The 17,000-nt window shown below is 42.7% G+C and overlaps 2 protein-coding genes across 5 annotated transcripts in view; both read left to right on the top strand.

Moving 5' to 3' along the window:
* The window catches only part of hydin (HYDIN axonemal central pair apparatus protein), a 136,664-nt gene extending 134,703 nt beyond the window's left edge, over positions 1 to 1,961 (top strand). For both annotated transcript variants that reach the window (XM_061822146.1, XM_061822147.1), the window contains 2 exons: positions 887 to 1,168; positions 1,266 to 1,961. In XM_061822146.1, coding sequence (XP_061678130.1) covers positions 887 to 1,168; positions 1,266 to 1,475 — 492 coding nt within the window. In that variant the 3' untranslated portion in view covers positions 1,476 to 1,961. The remainder of the gene's footprint in view (positions 1 to 886; positions 1,169 to 1,265) is intronic.
* Positions 1,962 to 3,434: 1,473 nt separating this feature from the next.
* Positions 3,435 to 17,000, top strand: part of necab2 (N-terminal EF-hand calcium binding protein 2) — a 148,511-nt gene continuing 134,945 nt past the window's right edge. For all 3 annotated transcript variants that reach the window (XM_061821627.1, XM_061821626.1, XM_061821625.1), the window contains exon 1: positions 3,435 to 3,803. In XM_061821627.1, the coding sequence (XP_061677611.1) occupies positions 3,477 to 3,803 (327 nt within the window). In that variant the 5' untranslated portion in view covers positions 3,435 to 3,476. The remainder of the gene's footprint in view (positions 3,804 to 17,000) is intronic.

The following is a 17,000-nucleotide window of genomic DNA, read 5'->3' on the forward strand; positions in this document are numbered from 1 at the left end:
TGTGTGGAGTTTGCAGGTTCTCTCTGTGCCTGCGTGGGTTTTCTCCAGGCACCGCGGTTTCCTCCTACAAAACACTCTAAATAGCCCCAAGTTGTGATTGTGAGTGTGGCTGTTTGTCTCTATGTGCCCGGCGATGGGCTGGCAACCAGTTCAGGGTAACCCCGCCTTCTGCCCGTTGACAGCTGTGGTGGGTTCCAGCACTCCCATGACCCTTGTGAGGACAAGCAGTGAAGAAAATGGATGGATGGATGGATGGATGGATGGATGGATGGATGGATGGATGGATGGATGGATGGATGGATGGATGGATGGATGGATGGATGGATGGATGGATGGATGGATGCATGCATGGATGGATGGATGGGTTTAATTGTCTTTAATAGTCACTCCCCAAGGAGAAGCCACCCACCTAGTGGCAATTCCCGAACTCTGTCTTGTAATGGAAGTCCTATTCTCCCTTGGCCCCCAACTATATGAGGCACGGTAAACAGTTGCTAACTTGCACGAGAGAGGATCACCCTCTCACAGTAGGCTCAGTTTGGCAAGACAAGAAATAGGTTTTATAAAGTGTACTTTTGATTCTTATTGCATGTTCACTAAAGCCCGAGAACAGAGACCTCACTTCTTGATGTCTTTTAAGAGCTGCACTACCCCTGTTGTATAGTGCGTTCAATGCGGAAGTAAGGGATGGTTCTCACGTGGGTTCCGTACTAGTGCTAGACCAAGCCGAATGGCCACCAGTTACACTTGTCACAGACATGTAGCGACACCTGGAAATTGCTTTCAATTGTAAAAAAAGAAAAAATGCATAACACTTCTCCGTTAAGGAAGTTTATCTGCAGCATCTTCAGTTTCTCTGTCCTGTTTTGCCCTCCCCTAACTGCAGACTGACTGCCCAGCCTTTATTGTGAACAAGACTGTGGCTGCCTTGCCAGGTAACCAGACAGGGTCTCAAGTCAGTGTGGAGGTTTGTTTCGAGCCTTATCAGCTTGGAGAGGTGAAAGGCCAGCTCCACTTGTCTTCTGGAATTGGGGGGGAATACGTTTTTCTGTTACATGGGATAGCCCTCCCTTCCAAAACACAAGGCCCATTCAACATTAGGACTGGCCGAAGCATCTCTATCTCCTTCAAGAATGTGTTCCTGCAGACCACAGTCTTTTCTTTTCAGGTATTGTGTATGACTAGACTACAAACTAACTCCAACCTCTGCAAAATGTGTCCATTGTTGTTTAGTTTATGTAACTAAACAGTAGTCTTTCCCGCAGGTGGACAACCCTTGTTTTACAGTCAAAGCAGCTGACACCATCCTCTCGAAAAAAACGCAACCCATCCAGGTGTACTTTGTGGCCCCAGAAGGAGGCTCGCCACGGCCATGCATTGGCAAATTGACCATCACCAACCAGTGCACGGAGGGACAAAGTAAAGCCTGCTCTTGGATTTACTACTTGAGAGGCAACCTGCTCGAGTCATCTTAGTCCATAAATTGATTAAACTTGCACGACACATTGATTCAGAATGTTGTTTTTCCACTCACTGTTCAGAAATATTTTCTTCTCATGTGTGTATAATAACAAACAATCCCTGGCCTCTGATGCACATACCAGTCCATGGGACATTTGGTACTGGGCCACACAGAAAGAGACTTAACAAAAAATATATTGCTATATCACAGTCTGAAATAATAAATGTTTTTATTCTTTCAAAAGCTTATTCAGAAAGGGAAAATGACAAATTATGAGAAAGTAGAACCATCACTTACCAGAAGAGGAAATCTGTATTTGAGATATGAGCAACAAGTCCATCAAGAAGCAACCTGCGCAGGCACTCGCTGTCATGGCTAACGACCACACGGGGGCACTCGTGTTTTGTGATTCCCCTTTACTCTCTTCTGTGCTCAAGTCCCATTTCTTTAGCTGTATTTTTCTTTGTAGCTATTAAAAGTTTTTGTAGCTTCACTTTTATTACTGTGTTGCCTTTTAATTCGTTGCACATGTTTCAAAGAAGATGCAGTTGCTAGTTGATGGCTCCATAAATTACAGTGGTTAGAAAGTTACCAAAAATAGGTGCATTATCTGCACAAGATGGATGAAACTTCAGGGTCAGATACACATAGTGTAGTGGTTCACTCGCCTGACTTTAGTACGCGTACTGTGGGTTAAGATCCTACTCAGAAATGTTGTGAATGGTCATCCGTGTCTCTGTGTGCTCTTGGCCGGCTCGGGATGTAGTTCGCCTTTTGCCTAAAGTCAGCTGGGACAGGCTCCAGCAACCCTGAACAGGATAAGCAATATTGAGAAAGTATGGATGGATCACTATGTGCTGATTGATTCACGTTTTTCCTCTGAAAAAACACAGATCGAAAAATGAACATGCCACAGGTCCTTTACTCTTACTCTGTGAGGATGAATTTAAAATCATGATTGATTAAATAAACAGTCTGATTGTTAATATACTGTAGTTGAAGTTGTTTGGGCCAGCAATAGAGATTCTAAAGGCCCTGCGAAGATTAGATACACATGGCAACACAGATGGTAAAATCTATTTAGGCAAAAAAGAAATTGAAATGCCTTGAAAGAAATGCTCCCATCTCACAATGCTAACGTGCGAGCACGGCATATTCATGATGGTGTATTGCTAAGCATGAAATGTTCTCGGTTTCATGTTTCAATTTTTTGGAACGTACAATGAATAATAAAGAAAAATAGAATAGAGGTGATTGACTTAACGACGACCTCGCGAAAACGGTGAGGTGACGTCCACGGTTGTTTTCCAAGTCGATCTACATGCATTTGGCCTTGGATAGGACACCTCCATTAGTTATGTTTATGATTGATTTGTTTTGAGAGCTGTCCAGTTCTTTAAAAAAATAATAATAATTTTCATGCTCACTGGAGTCAAATAATCTGGCCAAGAAAATATAATAGTTTCTTTTGCAAGAGGCTGCAATGTGTCCCAGAAAGGCAATGATATGTGTTAGCCAATTATTGACAATTGACTTTGCGTATTAAAATTTAATTAGCGAAAATAAACTGGCACTAGCGAGGAATGCTTTTTCAAAATATCATTTGAATAATATCCTACTATTAGGTCATACAGTACTTTTGACCCCCCCCCCCAATTTATTTTTTTTTGTACTGCAAAGTCTACTTTTAGAAAAGTGATATAGAATGAGGTGTAATTTACCACTGTTTTTAGAAGAATTGATAATGTTTTGAATTGGGACGAGCGTGAGGTACAGTTATAAAAGTTACAGGAAGAAACCAACACGGGTCTAATGATCCAAATTGTCTTCCTTATTGTGGAATGAACTGCAAATTGCGTATTATGCCAAAGTTAATCGCACCAAAGTGAAAACCGGGTATAGGGTGGGTGTGTTTTAGGCTGGGGTTGTGATGTAACCGGGAAGAAAAGCGAGGGGCGGGAGGCTGGGGGATTCTCCCCCATAGAGCTCAGCATGAGCGCTTCCGAGCAAAAGGATGTGTGAGCAGGCAGCGCGCTACTGTAGGGACGGAGTCCACAAACTGCTGAACAAAGAACAAGCGAAACTTCGAGCCCAAGAAAGCCGCGAACACACCAAGCCCGTAGCCGGTGAGGACAGCGAGTCCGAAACGGCAGCGCAGTCAGGAAACAGCGGCGCCCAGCCCGGTGGAATTGACGGGCTCGTCCGCTGGATCGTCACCAAAATGAGCGACAACAAAAACATCTCCAGCCGGGAGTACGCCACCAGCAAGGAGGAGGTGGCAGTGGCTCAAGAGCAGTTCTTCGCCCCTGAACCGCGGAGAGGTATCTCCGTCATTTTGGATGTGAGTATAGTACCGACGCGAGCCTTTGTACGGAGCTGGAGCAACACAACAGCGGCCAGTGCGCACTGACGACGCGCATTCGAGCGCCAGTTCCCGGTGCACTGGAATTCAGCAGAACCCAACAGCATCCCCATTGGCAACAATAATCATACAAAAAAAAAAAAAAAAAAAAAGATTGATCTTCCGACGCAAACTAGAATGTTTAAGCCGTTTGAAGATTTATTTGATAGTTTAGCACAAGTGCGATCTCTGTTATCACTCGTAGCCGATTCAGTGCCCCAGTAGAACGACTATATGCGCACTAACATATATTTGTCTGGATCGCGTCATATGAACAGAGTAAAGTATTGAGGCGCAACACGAGCTTCACATTTTTTATGTAGCTAATCTCGCTTGCTTCGCATTAACATGTTTGTACTTAAGGAAGTCCATTTAAATCAAATTTCCTTTACACTGGTGAAACAAAATGCAACCTTCTTGTACGGAAGGACTGAACCGGCCACGCATGCTTTTGCAGTGTGGGACGCAAACTCGGGAAAAAACAATGCAAACATGGGGAAGACTTGCAAACTCCACAGAGGAACGATGGGGTCCAAATTTAAAATAATAAAATAAAAAAAAAAGAAACAGAACCTGTGATTTGTGAATCAGTCATGCTAACAACCAATCATCCATCTGATCAATCATCCGAGTAACCTTTACACCAGGTGTCTCAAACTCAATTTACCTCGGGGCCGCTGGAGGCAACGTCCGGCTGAGGCTGGGCCACAGTGTCTGCGGTGGACTCGTGGCCAATTCCAATTAGAAATTTAAAAGAAAATTAAATCTTCTCAAACATCTTTTTTTTTTAAAAAAAGTTGAACACATTAAGATACACTAGGAGGCAGCACAGTGGTGCAACTGGTTAGACCGTTCGCCTCACAGTTCTGAGGTCCAGGATTCAAATCTGTGTGGAGTTTGCATGTTCTCCCCATGCCTGTGTGGGATTTCTCCGGCCCATTCTGGTTTCCTCCCACATCCCCAAAAACATGTATGAATTAGGGACTCTAAATTGGCCTTTGGTGTGATTGTTAGTGCGACTGTTGTCTGTCTCTATGTCCCCTGCAAGTGGCTGGCAACTAGTTTAGCATGTACCCCGCCTCTCTCTTGATGATAACTGGGATTGGCGGCAGCACCACCACGACACTGGGGAGGATTAGCCCGTCTTTTCTGTTTGAGTAGAAACAAAGTTTGCCGTCAGTCTGCATGGGCAAAGTTACAGCTCTTCCTTCCCAAAAATGACTTAGCACTGGGTCACTAGTGTTTATTAAAGATGTGAAATAAAGTCAGAAGCAGCCAGATGAATTCTGAAGTACAGTGAAGAAAATAAGTATTTGAACGCCCAGCAATATTGCAATTTCTCCCACTTGGAAATCATGGAGTGGTCTGAAATTTTCATCGTAGGTGCATGTCCACTGTGAAAGAGATAATCTAAAAAGAAAAATCCAGAAATCACAATGTATATTTTTTTAACGATTTATTGGTGTGATACAGCTGCAAGTAAGTATTTGAACACCTGAGAAAACCAATGTTAATATTTGGGACAATAGCCTTTGTTTGCAATTACAGAGGTCAAACGTTTCCTGTAGTTGTTCACTAGGTTTGCAAACACTGCAGGTGGGATTTTGGCCAATTCCTTCACACAGATCTTCTTTAGGTCAGACAGATTTCTGGGCTATCACTGAGAAACATGGAATTTGAACTCCCTCCAAAAATTTTCTATTGGGTTTAGGTCTGGAGACTGGCTAGACCATGCCAGAACTTTGATATGCTTCTTACGAAGCCACTCCTTGGTTTTCCTGGCTGTGTGCTTCACGTCATTGTCATGTTGAAAGACCCAGCCACGACCCATCTTCATTGCTCTGACTGAGGGAAGGAGGTTGTTCCCCAAAATCTCACAATACATAGCCGCCGTCATCCTCTCCTTTATACAGTACAATTGTCCTGTGCCATGTGCAGAAAAACACCCCAAAGCATGATGCTACCACACCCGTGCTTCACAGTAGGGATGGTGTTCTTGGGATGGAACTCATCATTCATCTTCCTCCAAACACGGTTAGTGGAATTATGACCAAAAAGTTCCATTTTGGTCTCATCTGACCACAAAACATTCTCCCATGACTCCTCTGTATCATCCAAATGGTCATTGGCAAACTTAAGACAAGCCTTGGGGAAGTACTGGTTTAAGCAGGGGAACCTTCTGTGCCATGGATGATTTCAAACCATGACGTCTTAGTGTATTACCAACAGTCACCTTGGAAATGGTGGTCCCAGCTCTTTTCAGGACCAAATCCTGTCCTGGGCTGATTCCTCACCTTTCTAAGGATCATTGAGACCCCACGAGGTGATATCCTGCATGGGGCTCCACTCCAATTGAGATTGACCATCAGGTTTAGCGTCTTCCATTTTCTAATGATTGCTCCAACAGTGGACCTTTGTTCACCAAACTGCTTGGCAATTTCTCCGTCATCCTTTCCAGCCGTGGGGAGTTGTACAATTTTGTCTCTGGTGTCTTTGGACAGCTCTTTGGTGTTGGCCCTGTTACAAGTTTGAGTCTTATTGATTGTATGGGGTGGACAGGTTTCTTTATGCAGCTAACGACCTCACACAGGTGGATCTGATTCAGGATAATCCATGGTGGAGGTGGACTTTTAAAGGCGGACTAACAGGTCTTTGAGGGTCAGAATTCCAGCTGATAGACAGGTGTTCAAATATTCATTTGCAGCTGTATCACATAAATAAAACATTAAAAAAATCATACATTGTGATTTCTGGATTTTCTTTTTTGATTATCTCTCTCACAGTGGACATGCACTTATGATGAAAATTTCAGATCCCTCCATGATTTCTAAATAGGAGAACTTGCAATATAGCTGGGTGTTCAAATACTGTACTTATTTTCTTCACTGTAAGTACAGAAATGCTTTTGTTATGCCTCTTGCTAACTACCATCGCATGGCTAAGTCAACTATTTCAACTAACCTAAATAATAAAAATGTAATAAAAGACAATCAGTGTTCCCAAAGGAGTGACTACCATTATAAAGCAAAGGCAACAGATAATATAAGAAATGGAGAAGCTACTGGAGAAGTCAAATCACACACAGTCAAATCATGGATGGGTGACTTTGAAACTTCCTCCTACCCTCCGAGTCCATACAATCCCATTATCCCGACCAAAAAGGTAAATAATAACAATTCAAGTCTATGCATTTTTATTGTTTGATTGCAGGGTGTACATGTTTTTACATAAATAGAAATTAAAATGCCAATTTACTATTTGAAGGGTGGAGATGTTTAGAAGTTGGGAACAGATTAAACTCATTTACATTATTTCCTACGGGAAAGTATGTTTCAGAAGTTAAACAACTAGGTCTTTGAACACTTCACGGGAATGAATTATGTTAAAATTCTGAGGTTCCACTGTATTATCATTGCATATGAACCACAAATTTGCACATGCCCCCTTTTTCATAAAAAACACAGCAACATTCAACCATTAGCAACCATAGGAAACACACAGAATATGACAAATTACCATTTAAAAGTGCATCAGTAAAAATATCTAAAAGTGCAATCATCTTTGCGTTCACATAAGACCTGCAGTAGAATGGCAGATTTTGAAAAAATAAAAATAAAGATTCCTTTCCCTGACATACGTAACGTACTGGTGACCATGGTGTTAGGTGGTGATTCAGAGAATGAATGACTTTGGGGGAAAAAAACTTGATGAATGTAGTGGTGTGTGATCCACTTGACCTGTATCGCCTCCCAGAGGGAAAAAGAGTGAAAAGGGGATGACTGGATGAGAAGTGTCTGTACTGATGGTCCTGGCTCCAGTGTGATCACGGGTGTTAGCAATGTCCTGTAAAGGTGGAAGAGGGATGGCAATGACTTTTTTTTTTTTTTACAGTTCTTACAAATCTGTAGTATTTTTCTGTCCTCAAGAAAGCAGCCTGCATACCATGACGTAATGCAATATGTCAAAATGCTTTCAACAGTAGAGCAGTAAAAGGCTACCGGAGGTTGTTTGTTTTTAAAATTCTGAGGAAGTGAATATGTTGCCTGGCATTTGTTACAATGGCTGTGGTATTTGTAGTCCAGGAGAGGGTGTCTGTAATGAATATCATGAGAGATTTATAACTGTGGAATGTTTCCACACAGTCACCATTGATGAAAATGGAGGATGGGTCAGCTCTGTTTTTTTCCCCCTTAAGTCGAATATAAGTTCTTTGGTTTTTATGTGTATTTAACATTAGGTTGACAAAGACAGATTTTGGACCTCAGGACAGGACGCGAACTGATCCTCACTTGAGATGAGTTCCACCACTCTTTTGTCATTTGCAAACTTAATGATGTGATTACAGTCACTGTGATTTGACGGGCACATATGCGCCCGCGCGCCATCGCACTAGCAAATCTGCACAGTTGAGCACGAAAAATCCCGTGTGTAAAATTTGTTACGAGTAGAAATACATAGATATTGAAAGAAGTCATTTATTTTTGTAGTCTTAACCAATGTTCCCTCTGAGCTGCGCTATTGCGCAATTGCGCACTTGTTGCACATTCTCAGCGCACATGAAAACCAATCCAGCACAGTAAACCACAGCCTGACGTCATTTTTTAGTTTTTTTAAATACGGAAGTCTCTGCTCAGCCTATTTCCACTTCTTAGTTTACCTGACAACGCCCACCTCCACTTTTAAAGGGCTACACTCATAATTACAAACAGAACCCACACCCGCAACTTTATATTTACGGGCATGACTGGTGGACCACACCCATAACTTAATATCTCCGGGCATGACTGACCACACCCGTACATTTTTCAAATGTGAAGGACTGTGATTAGAAGGGTGGATGTGTGTACAATCAGAGGTGTACAGACAGTACACAAGGGGGCTCAGCACAGAGCCCTGAGAGGAGCTGGTACTGAGAGGGATGAAGGAAAAAAGGTGAGGGCTGAGTGTGACAGTTTGGAGGTGATGAGTGAGAAATTCCATAATCCTGGAGAAGAGCTGTGTGTGAAGACTAACGTGAAGCAGTTTCCTTATCAAAGTGTGTAGTATGATGCTATTAGGCAGGGTGGCTCAGCAGGTAAAGCGTTGGCTTTACAGTTCTGAGGTCACGGGTTCAATACCGGACCTGCCTGTGTGGAGTTTGCATGTTCTGCCCGTGTCTGCGTGGGTTTCCTCCAGGCACTCCGGTTTCCTCCCACAACCCCAAAAACATGCAACATTAATTGGACACTCCAAATTGGCCCTAGGTGTGATTGAGAGTACAACTGTGTGCCCTGCGATTTGCAATTAGCTGGGATAGGCTCCAGAACTCCCGCGACCCTTGTGAGGGTAAGCAGCTAAGAAAATGGATGGATGAGGATGCTATTAAATGTGGAGCTGGAATCAACGAAGAGCATCCAGACGTTTGAGTTCTTGTGCCCTAGGTGTTACAGTGCTGATGGTGAGGGATGGTGATGGCATCCTCCGCTGACCTCTTTTCTCTGAATTGAAAGGGGTCGAGTGTCAGCGTTAATCTACCTTTTGTGCCTTAGTATGAGTCTCTACCAATAAAAATTCCATATCTTCTTCTTCTCTTTCTTTCGGCTAGTCCCGTTAGGGGACGCCACAGCGTGTCATCCTTTTCCATCTAAGCCAGGGGTCACCAATGTGGTGCCAGCGGGCGGATGGTAGCCCGCGAGGACCATATAAGGCGCCCCCGAGGTATGTTCTAAAAATACCATCGACCACAAATTGTTACTATTATTTGTGTTTCAAATTCTGAATTTGACTTTCTTACGTGAATTAAAATTTTAAAATACCTGTAATGTCATTTACTACAATAAATTAAAACAAAAATATTTTATGTACGTGTAATGAACTGAGTCTGAAATTTCACGTAGCCCTTCATACGATCGGTACTCACAAAGTAGCCCTCAGCCTCAAAAAGTTTGCTGAGCCCTGATCTAGGCCATCTCGTGCATCCTCCTAACACCCACTGTCCTCATGTCCTCCCTCACAATATCCATCAACTTTTTCTGTGGTCTTCCTTTCCTTCTTTTACCTGGCAGCTCCATCCTCACCACCCTTCTACCAACATACTCACTCTCTCGTCTCTGATCATTTCCAAACCATCGAAGTCTCTTGTCTCCAAAACATCGAACTTTGACTGTCCCTCTAATGAGCTCATTTCTAATCCTATCCAACCTGCTCACTCCGAGCTAGAACCTCGCCGTCTTCATTTCTGCTACCTCTAGTTCTGCATCCTGTTGTTTCTTCAGTCCCACCGTCTCTAATCCGTACATCATGGCCGTCCACCCCACCGTTTTAGAAACTTTGCCCTTCATCCTGGCGGATACTCTTCTGTCACATAAGACACCAGAGACTTTGCGCCAACTGTTCCACCGCGTTTGGACCCGTTTCTTTACTTCCTTACCACACTCTCCATTGCTTTGTACTGTTGACCTCAAGTATTTGAAGTCGTCCGCCTTCGCTATCTCTTTTCCCTAAATTCTATATAAAGTTAAAAAAAAAGAGTCACTGATGGTGTAGCGGCACACCCACCTGACTTTGGTGTGGACAATATGTGATTGATTCCCGCTCAGTGATGGTGTCAATATTTGCCCTGTGACTGACTGGTGGCCAGTTCAGGGTGTAATCTGCCTTTTGCCCGAAATTAGCTGGGATCAGATCCAGCACTCCACTCCATGGCCCATGTGGGGATTAGTAGCTTAGAAAATAGATTAATAAAACAAATAGTTCTATCAAATGCAAATGTGTTGAACATGAATGTGTGACAATTCTGAACTGTACATGCACAGTACTCGATTTAAAGAACGTTCAAGTCACTGTAACATAATGCACAATTTAAACATTGAATTCAGTTATACTGTTGCATACCACTAGGGAGAGCATGCATACCACGAGGTCAGGGGTGCTCAATGGATCTATCGCGAGGCAGTCTTGGTCGATCGGCATGCCAAAATAAAAAGACGTCAGCCAATGTTCCCTCTAAACTGTGAGCATACGTAATTCTGCACCGCTGATGCAGTCTCTTCACAGATATTCTGCGTTGTGCACAAAAAAAAAAAAAATCCAATGCAAATTGAAAGTATAACATACAGGTATTCAGTTTGTGTCATTTTGCAATATGATTCAATGAGTGAGGGATAACTGGTTGTTACATCCAACTGCACAATTCCCATATGTACTGTAAAAAAGACAAAGCCTCTGGTTTCTTTTAGGGAGCACACTGAACTTTCTCTAACAACGACCGCTGCTCTGCCAAATTCTCTTTTTCCTAGTTTACCTTACACCACTGATCAAAAAAAAAAAAGACTGAATGGGTCATTGCCCACCAAAACTGAAGTTGCCATCCACCTTCTTGATACTCCCAAAACAACAATGCCGACCTGTGCAGTGACAGCGATTAACTGTGTTAATCAGCAATTTTGTGGCTGTGAGAAAACATTCCACAGGGAAGTTCAAAGGATGTACTGTGACACTGTTAAAGTTTTTTTGTAAAGGTTTTTTTTTTATTTTCTGATGATCTTAATTCACTTCACAAAGTTTTGTTTATGGTTTTTGTTGTTCACTGTTCACTCTCTGCTTCACCTTTATACGTCGACGGTTTTTCGCGAAAAAGCGATGTAAATACGTTCCCAAACTTCATCAATGGATAAGCAAGAAAACACATTTTATGTGAAATCTTTGATGAATTTCATAATACTGAACTCTGCAAATTGAATTTTATTTTCAAATGCAAGGAAACATTTAAATTTTCTGTCTGAAATAGGACATCGCAGAGACAACAAATGAACAATGGGTTTAGCAGTTATTTTCCCACTGGGTTAGGTCCTTATTTCCACAAATATATCTAACTGACTTAAAATCTACCATCTATTTCTATGGCCAAAAAATGCTGAGTTTTTGCTGTCTTATGGTGATTGTGCTTCACAGCGTATTTTGGGAAAAGTTAACATGTCACCGAAATTGGGCCCTAGGTAATATGCAAAGTTTCTTAATAGTCACAGTTTTATATGTCTTTCCTTTCCACTTAGTCTTTTTTGGCTTACCAAGTTGAATTGAAAATCCTTGATGTTACCAGAACTGAAAAAAATGTCAAATTCACACGACCAGTTTTAATTCTACATGCCAAACGCTGACAAAATGCCTGCCATAATCCAACCTGTAAACCATGTCCTCCACACATTTTGGGAGTACCAAGATGGCGGCCAACTGGCTTCAACCAATCGACATACCGCTAGATGTGTATGCGCTATCCAGTGTTTTATTTTTCAGACCAGTGCCTGACACATCCCCGCCCCCTTTCCGCTCTTAAAGACATACACTCATAATTACAAATATTACAGTACTTACGCAGCCCATCAATGTGTTTTCTAATGACAGTGCCCACCGCCACAGTCTGGGCAACATAGAGCAAAGACAAGCTAGACATGCTGCTTATGTTTACTTTAGATATTAATGGAGAAATTTAAAAAAGAAATGCTGTTGTTTTAAGATGCAATGAATGTTGGATTATGTGAATAATCAAAGAAAAAGTGGTTAAACTGGACGAGATTTTCTCTTTTCCGAGTGGGAAAGGTCTAGTCTGAAGCAAAAGTAGAAAGTGCAGGATGAGATGGTGTGTAATTTTAAAAATCCACCTTGGCACAGTCTGATCCAGGATGAAAGCACAGACAATACAGTGCACAAAAAGCTAATTCTGTATTTTATATAGGAGACAACGTAATATTAACCTTAAAACCATTTGGGCTCAACCCCTCGTCGTCTAGCTCGCAAAGGGCTGGCTGCTTGAAAAGTAGATCTTGGGGTAAAAAAGTCTGGGCACCCCTGCACTAGGTAGTCATACCACACTTTCAGAACCACTGCAGTAAGCAAAATAAAGCAAATATATTTGTATAGTGCATTTCATACACGAGGTAACTCAATGTGCTTTACATGATTAAAAGCATTTAAAAACAAAGAGATAAAACATTTAAAACGGGATAAAAACGAAAAAATGACAAACACAATATTAAAAAAAGACAGTTAAAACCGCATACAGTGCAAGTAATATGATCAAAAAGTGGATATATTCTAAAAAGCATGAGGAAAAAAAGAAGTTTTCAACCTGGATTTAAAAACATTTACACTTGGGGCTGACCTCACCCCTGTTGGGAACTTATTCCATTTGTGTGCAGCATATTAGCTAAATGCTGCTTCACCATGTTTACTTTGGACTCTGTGCACCACTATTTGACCTCAGTCAGTCGATCTCAGAACTCTACCGGGTTTGTATTCCGTAAGCATTTCTTTCATGTATTCAGGACCTAAATCATTTAGTGATTTAGAGACCAGTAGCAGAACTTTAAAATCTATTCTAAAGCTGACTGGAAGCCAGTGCAAGGACTTGACGATTAGAGTTATATTCTCTGACCGCTTTGTTTTGGTCAGACCGCGAGCTGCAGCATTCTGAATGAGCTGCAGCTGTTTAATACTCTTTTTGGGGAGTCCAGTCAGAAGACCATTACAGTAGTCAAGTCTACTTGAGATTAAAACAAGGATGAGCTTTTCCTGGTTTGCTTGACACATACAAGACTTCACTCTAGATATGTTTTGCAGATAGTAGAAGGCAGTTTTTGTGATTGATTTGATATGATTGTTGAAAGTCAGGTCGGATTCAATCAGAACACCAAGGTTTCGGACTTGGTCTTTGGTTTTGAAAGATAAAGAGTCCAAGTGTAACAGCAATTCTCTTTTCTTTATTGCCAAAAACAATTGTCTCAGTTTGGTTGTGATTTAGTTTAAAAAATTTTTGGCTCATCCAGTTCTTCATCTGATTTAGACAGTGGTAAAATACCTCAATTGAACTGTAGTCATCTGGAGACACTGCTAAATATAACTGTGTGTCATCTGCATAGCTATGGTAGTCAAAATTGAAGTTTTGAAGAATTTGACCCAAGGGTAGCATATAGAGGTTGAACAGGAGAGGTCCAAGAACTGACCCTTGAAGGACCCCATAGGTCATTGCCATTCGCTGAGACCGAGAAACTCTAATTGTCACAAAGTAGCTCTTTCCCTTAGGTAGGACCTAAACTATTTAAGGACTGTTCCATTTAGTCCTACCCACATTTCCAAGCTGTTTAGCAGTATACTGTGATCTACCATATCAAAAGCAGCACTGAGCTCCAACAAGACCAAAATTGACACCTTTTCTCAGTCAGTATTCAACGTTATATCATTGAGCACTTTGATAAGAGCAGATTCTGTGCTGTGATGAGTTCAGAAACATGATGGAAATTTGTCAAAAAGTCCATTTAAATTCAAGAAATTGGTGAGTTGATTAAAAATAACTTTCGCAAGAATCGCTCCAACAAGACCAAAATTGACACCTTTTCTCAGTCAGTATTCAACGTTATATCATTGAGCACTTTGATAAGAGCAGATTCTGTGCTGTGATGAGTTCAGAAACATGATGGAAATTTGTCAAAAAGTCCATTTAAATTCAAGAAATTGGTGAGTTGATTAAAAATAACTTTCGCAAGAATCTTGGCTATGAACGGGAGATTTGAGATGGATCTATAGCTTGCTAACATGGAATCGTCCAGTGCTCTGTTTTTTGGAAGAGACTTAACAGCAGCTATTTTGAGAGCGTTGGGAAACTCGGCAGACTTTTTGTTTTTATGGTAACTTGATTTTGGGGAAAAGAACCAGTTTATAACATCTTGCGGCCAACTTTATCCAGGGAAAAGTGTCATGCTCAATACAGCAATTTACAGCAGTGGTTTTCAAACTTTTAACACCATAATGTACAAACCCAATTCCTGGGGCCCCCATATCTCAGTGGTTAGAGCATTTGTTTCGTAAACCAGGTGTCATGAGTTCGTTTCTCTCTGGGGCCTTTCTTTTCAAAAAGTTAATAAAGCATATTATATTTAGGTATGGATGAAAAATAAAAAATACAACCACATTGTATAGTCATATACAAGTCCATAGAGTGTTAAAAAAAGGTATACATATACATTTCAATATGGTATTCAATGTCTTATGTTACACATTTATATATATTACAGTAATGTGCGCCCCCAACCTGAGCGCTCCTCGGAGAGCTTGCATTTTACGATCGTTAGCATAGCATGTTTGTTGCATTTGCACCAAACCTCAGAAACGACAGCACGTGAGTTTGTTTTAATTTAAACTAAGACAAAAAATGTCAACTACAACGGCTAGTTGTGCAGCTGGTTTTAAAAGAAATGTGTCATCACTCGTGCCGATGACGCCGGAAGTTTTGCCACAGTCCGAAACAACAACGTGAGCTCAAACGACGTAATACGAACGTCATGGTCACCCACCTGACGCCATAGGTAAGCAAAACTCTTGGGATTCAAAAAATGTTTCCCCACAAACGGCATGGATGGCACAGAGGATGACATGCTGTGGGAGCAAAATAGGATCACTGTTCATGAATTCAGGAGGCACCAGAACTTGTCCAAGTCACCAAAGGTGCAATGAATATTTTTCAGATTGGAGATGAGACAGATGTTGCTTTTGATGTCTTGGTTGTTGTTGTTCTTGGTTGATGTCTTGTTTTGATGTGTAATGTAGAGGACAAACTGCACTATGCACAAACATTTTATGCACAAATATTTAATTCAAAAAATGTTTACGACAAACAGTGTTAAATATTTATTCAAGAGTTTTACTGTATATGTGTTATCAATAGTATTAATAAAATGTTATGACATTATTGAGCATTTATTTTAGTTGGTTGAGGGATTCTGTTCTGACAATTACAGGGATCAGGACAAGCGTGTCCTGTGGCCTGTCCCGAGATTATATTTGGGCTACATCAGCACATGCACAATGATTACTATTAATAATTGTTGTACGGACAGTTTTTTGAAAAACAATACAAGTACAAACGTAACAAAATATAAATACAAATAATTACTAATATTTTGAGCATATGGTGAGCAGCAAATTGGTAGTGGGCACTGTACATTGGTAGAAGGGTTTTACTGATTTTTTTTTAGGTCAATTTTGGGGTGCGCATTATACTTCAGGATGCATTATACTCGAGAAATTACGGTATATATTTAATGTTCAACCTGATAAACATTTTAGCCCCCCCCTGAACCCCAGACTGGTGGCCATCCAGGCCACCAAACACGAGGCGTCCGGGTGGACAGGTCAGGAGGACGACCCAGATGCCAAGCACCAGGGTCCCCACGGGGCGATTCGGGCGGACGACCTCTGTGAGGAACTAAACGGCGAAGCAGGAACCAGAACAAGGCAGGCCACTCCTCCGGATGAGAACCTCCCACGCCGTGGTTTCGAGAAGACCAGGGACTGGTCGCCACCGAGGCTTGGTCAGGAAGCGGCTGGGAGCCATCTGGAGCAAATAGGATGATGGAGAGAAGGACCAGAGCAATGACCACCACCCTCCCGTAGTCTCTCCAGCTCCAGGGTGGCTCCACAGAACTCCCCAGGTCTTCCTGGACAGGAACGTGAGAAGGCGGCGCCAGCACCGCCCCCTCCTGGACAGCAACTTGAGAAGGCGGCGCCAGTACCGCCCCCTCCTGGACAGCAACTTGAGAAGGCGGCGCCAGTACCGCCCCCTCCTGGACAGCAACTTGAGAAGGCGGCGCCAGTACCGCCCCCTCCTGGACAGGAACGTGAGAAGGCAGCGACCCCGTCGTCGCCTCCTGGACAGGAACGTGAGAAGGTGGCAGCAGCATCACCAACTCCACCTCCTCCTGGACGGGAGCGTGAGGCGGCTGGGGAACTGTCGCCACCTCCTGGACAGGAACGTGAGGACGTGCCCGTCGCCGACAGAGCAGGAACGGGGAGCGACCGCGGGCCGGTCACCGACAGAGCAGGAGTGTGGAGCGTCCGTGGGCCGGTCGCCACTGCCACTCCAGAGCACGGACGAGAGGCGGCTGTGGAGACGTCGCCACCTCCTGGACAGCAACGTGAGGCGGCATCGGGTCGGTCCCCACTGCCACGTGAGCTTGCAGTGCATCCGTTGAAACAGCAACGTGGGCGTGGCGCGGTGGCAAATCCGTTTCCAGGGCAACGTGCACCTGAGTAGGCGGAGAGTCAGTCGAAACTGACACGTGGGCGTGTCTCGGGAGCGGGTCAGTTCCAACTTCGCCACCAGCT

The sequence above is a fragment of the Syngnathoides biaculeatus genome, chromosome 6, assembly GCF_019802595.1.
Source record: "Syngnathoides biaculeatus isolate LvHL_M chromosome 6, ASM1980259v1, whole genome shotgun sequence".
NCBI lineage: Eukaryota > Metazoa > Chordata > Actinopteri > Syngnathiformes > Syngnathidae > Syngnathoides > Syngnathoides biaculeatus.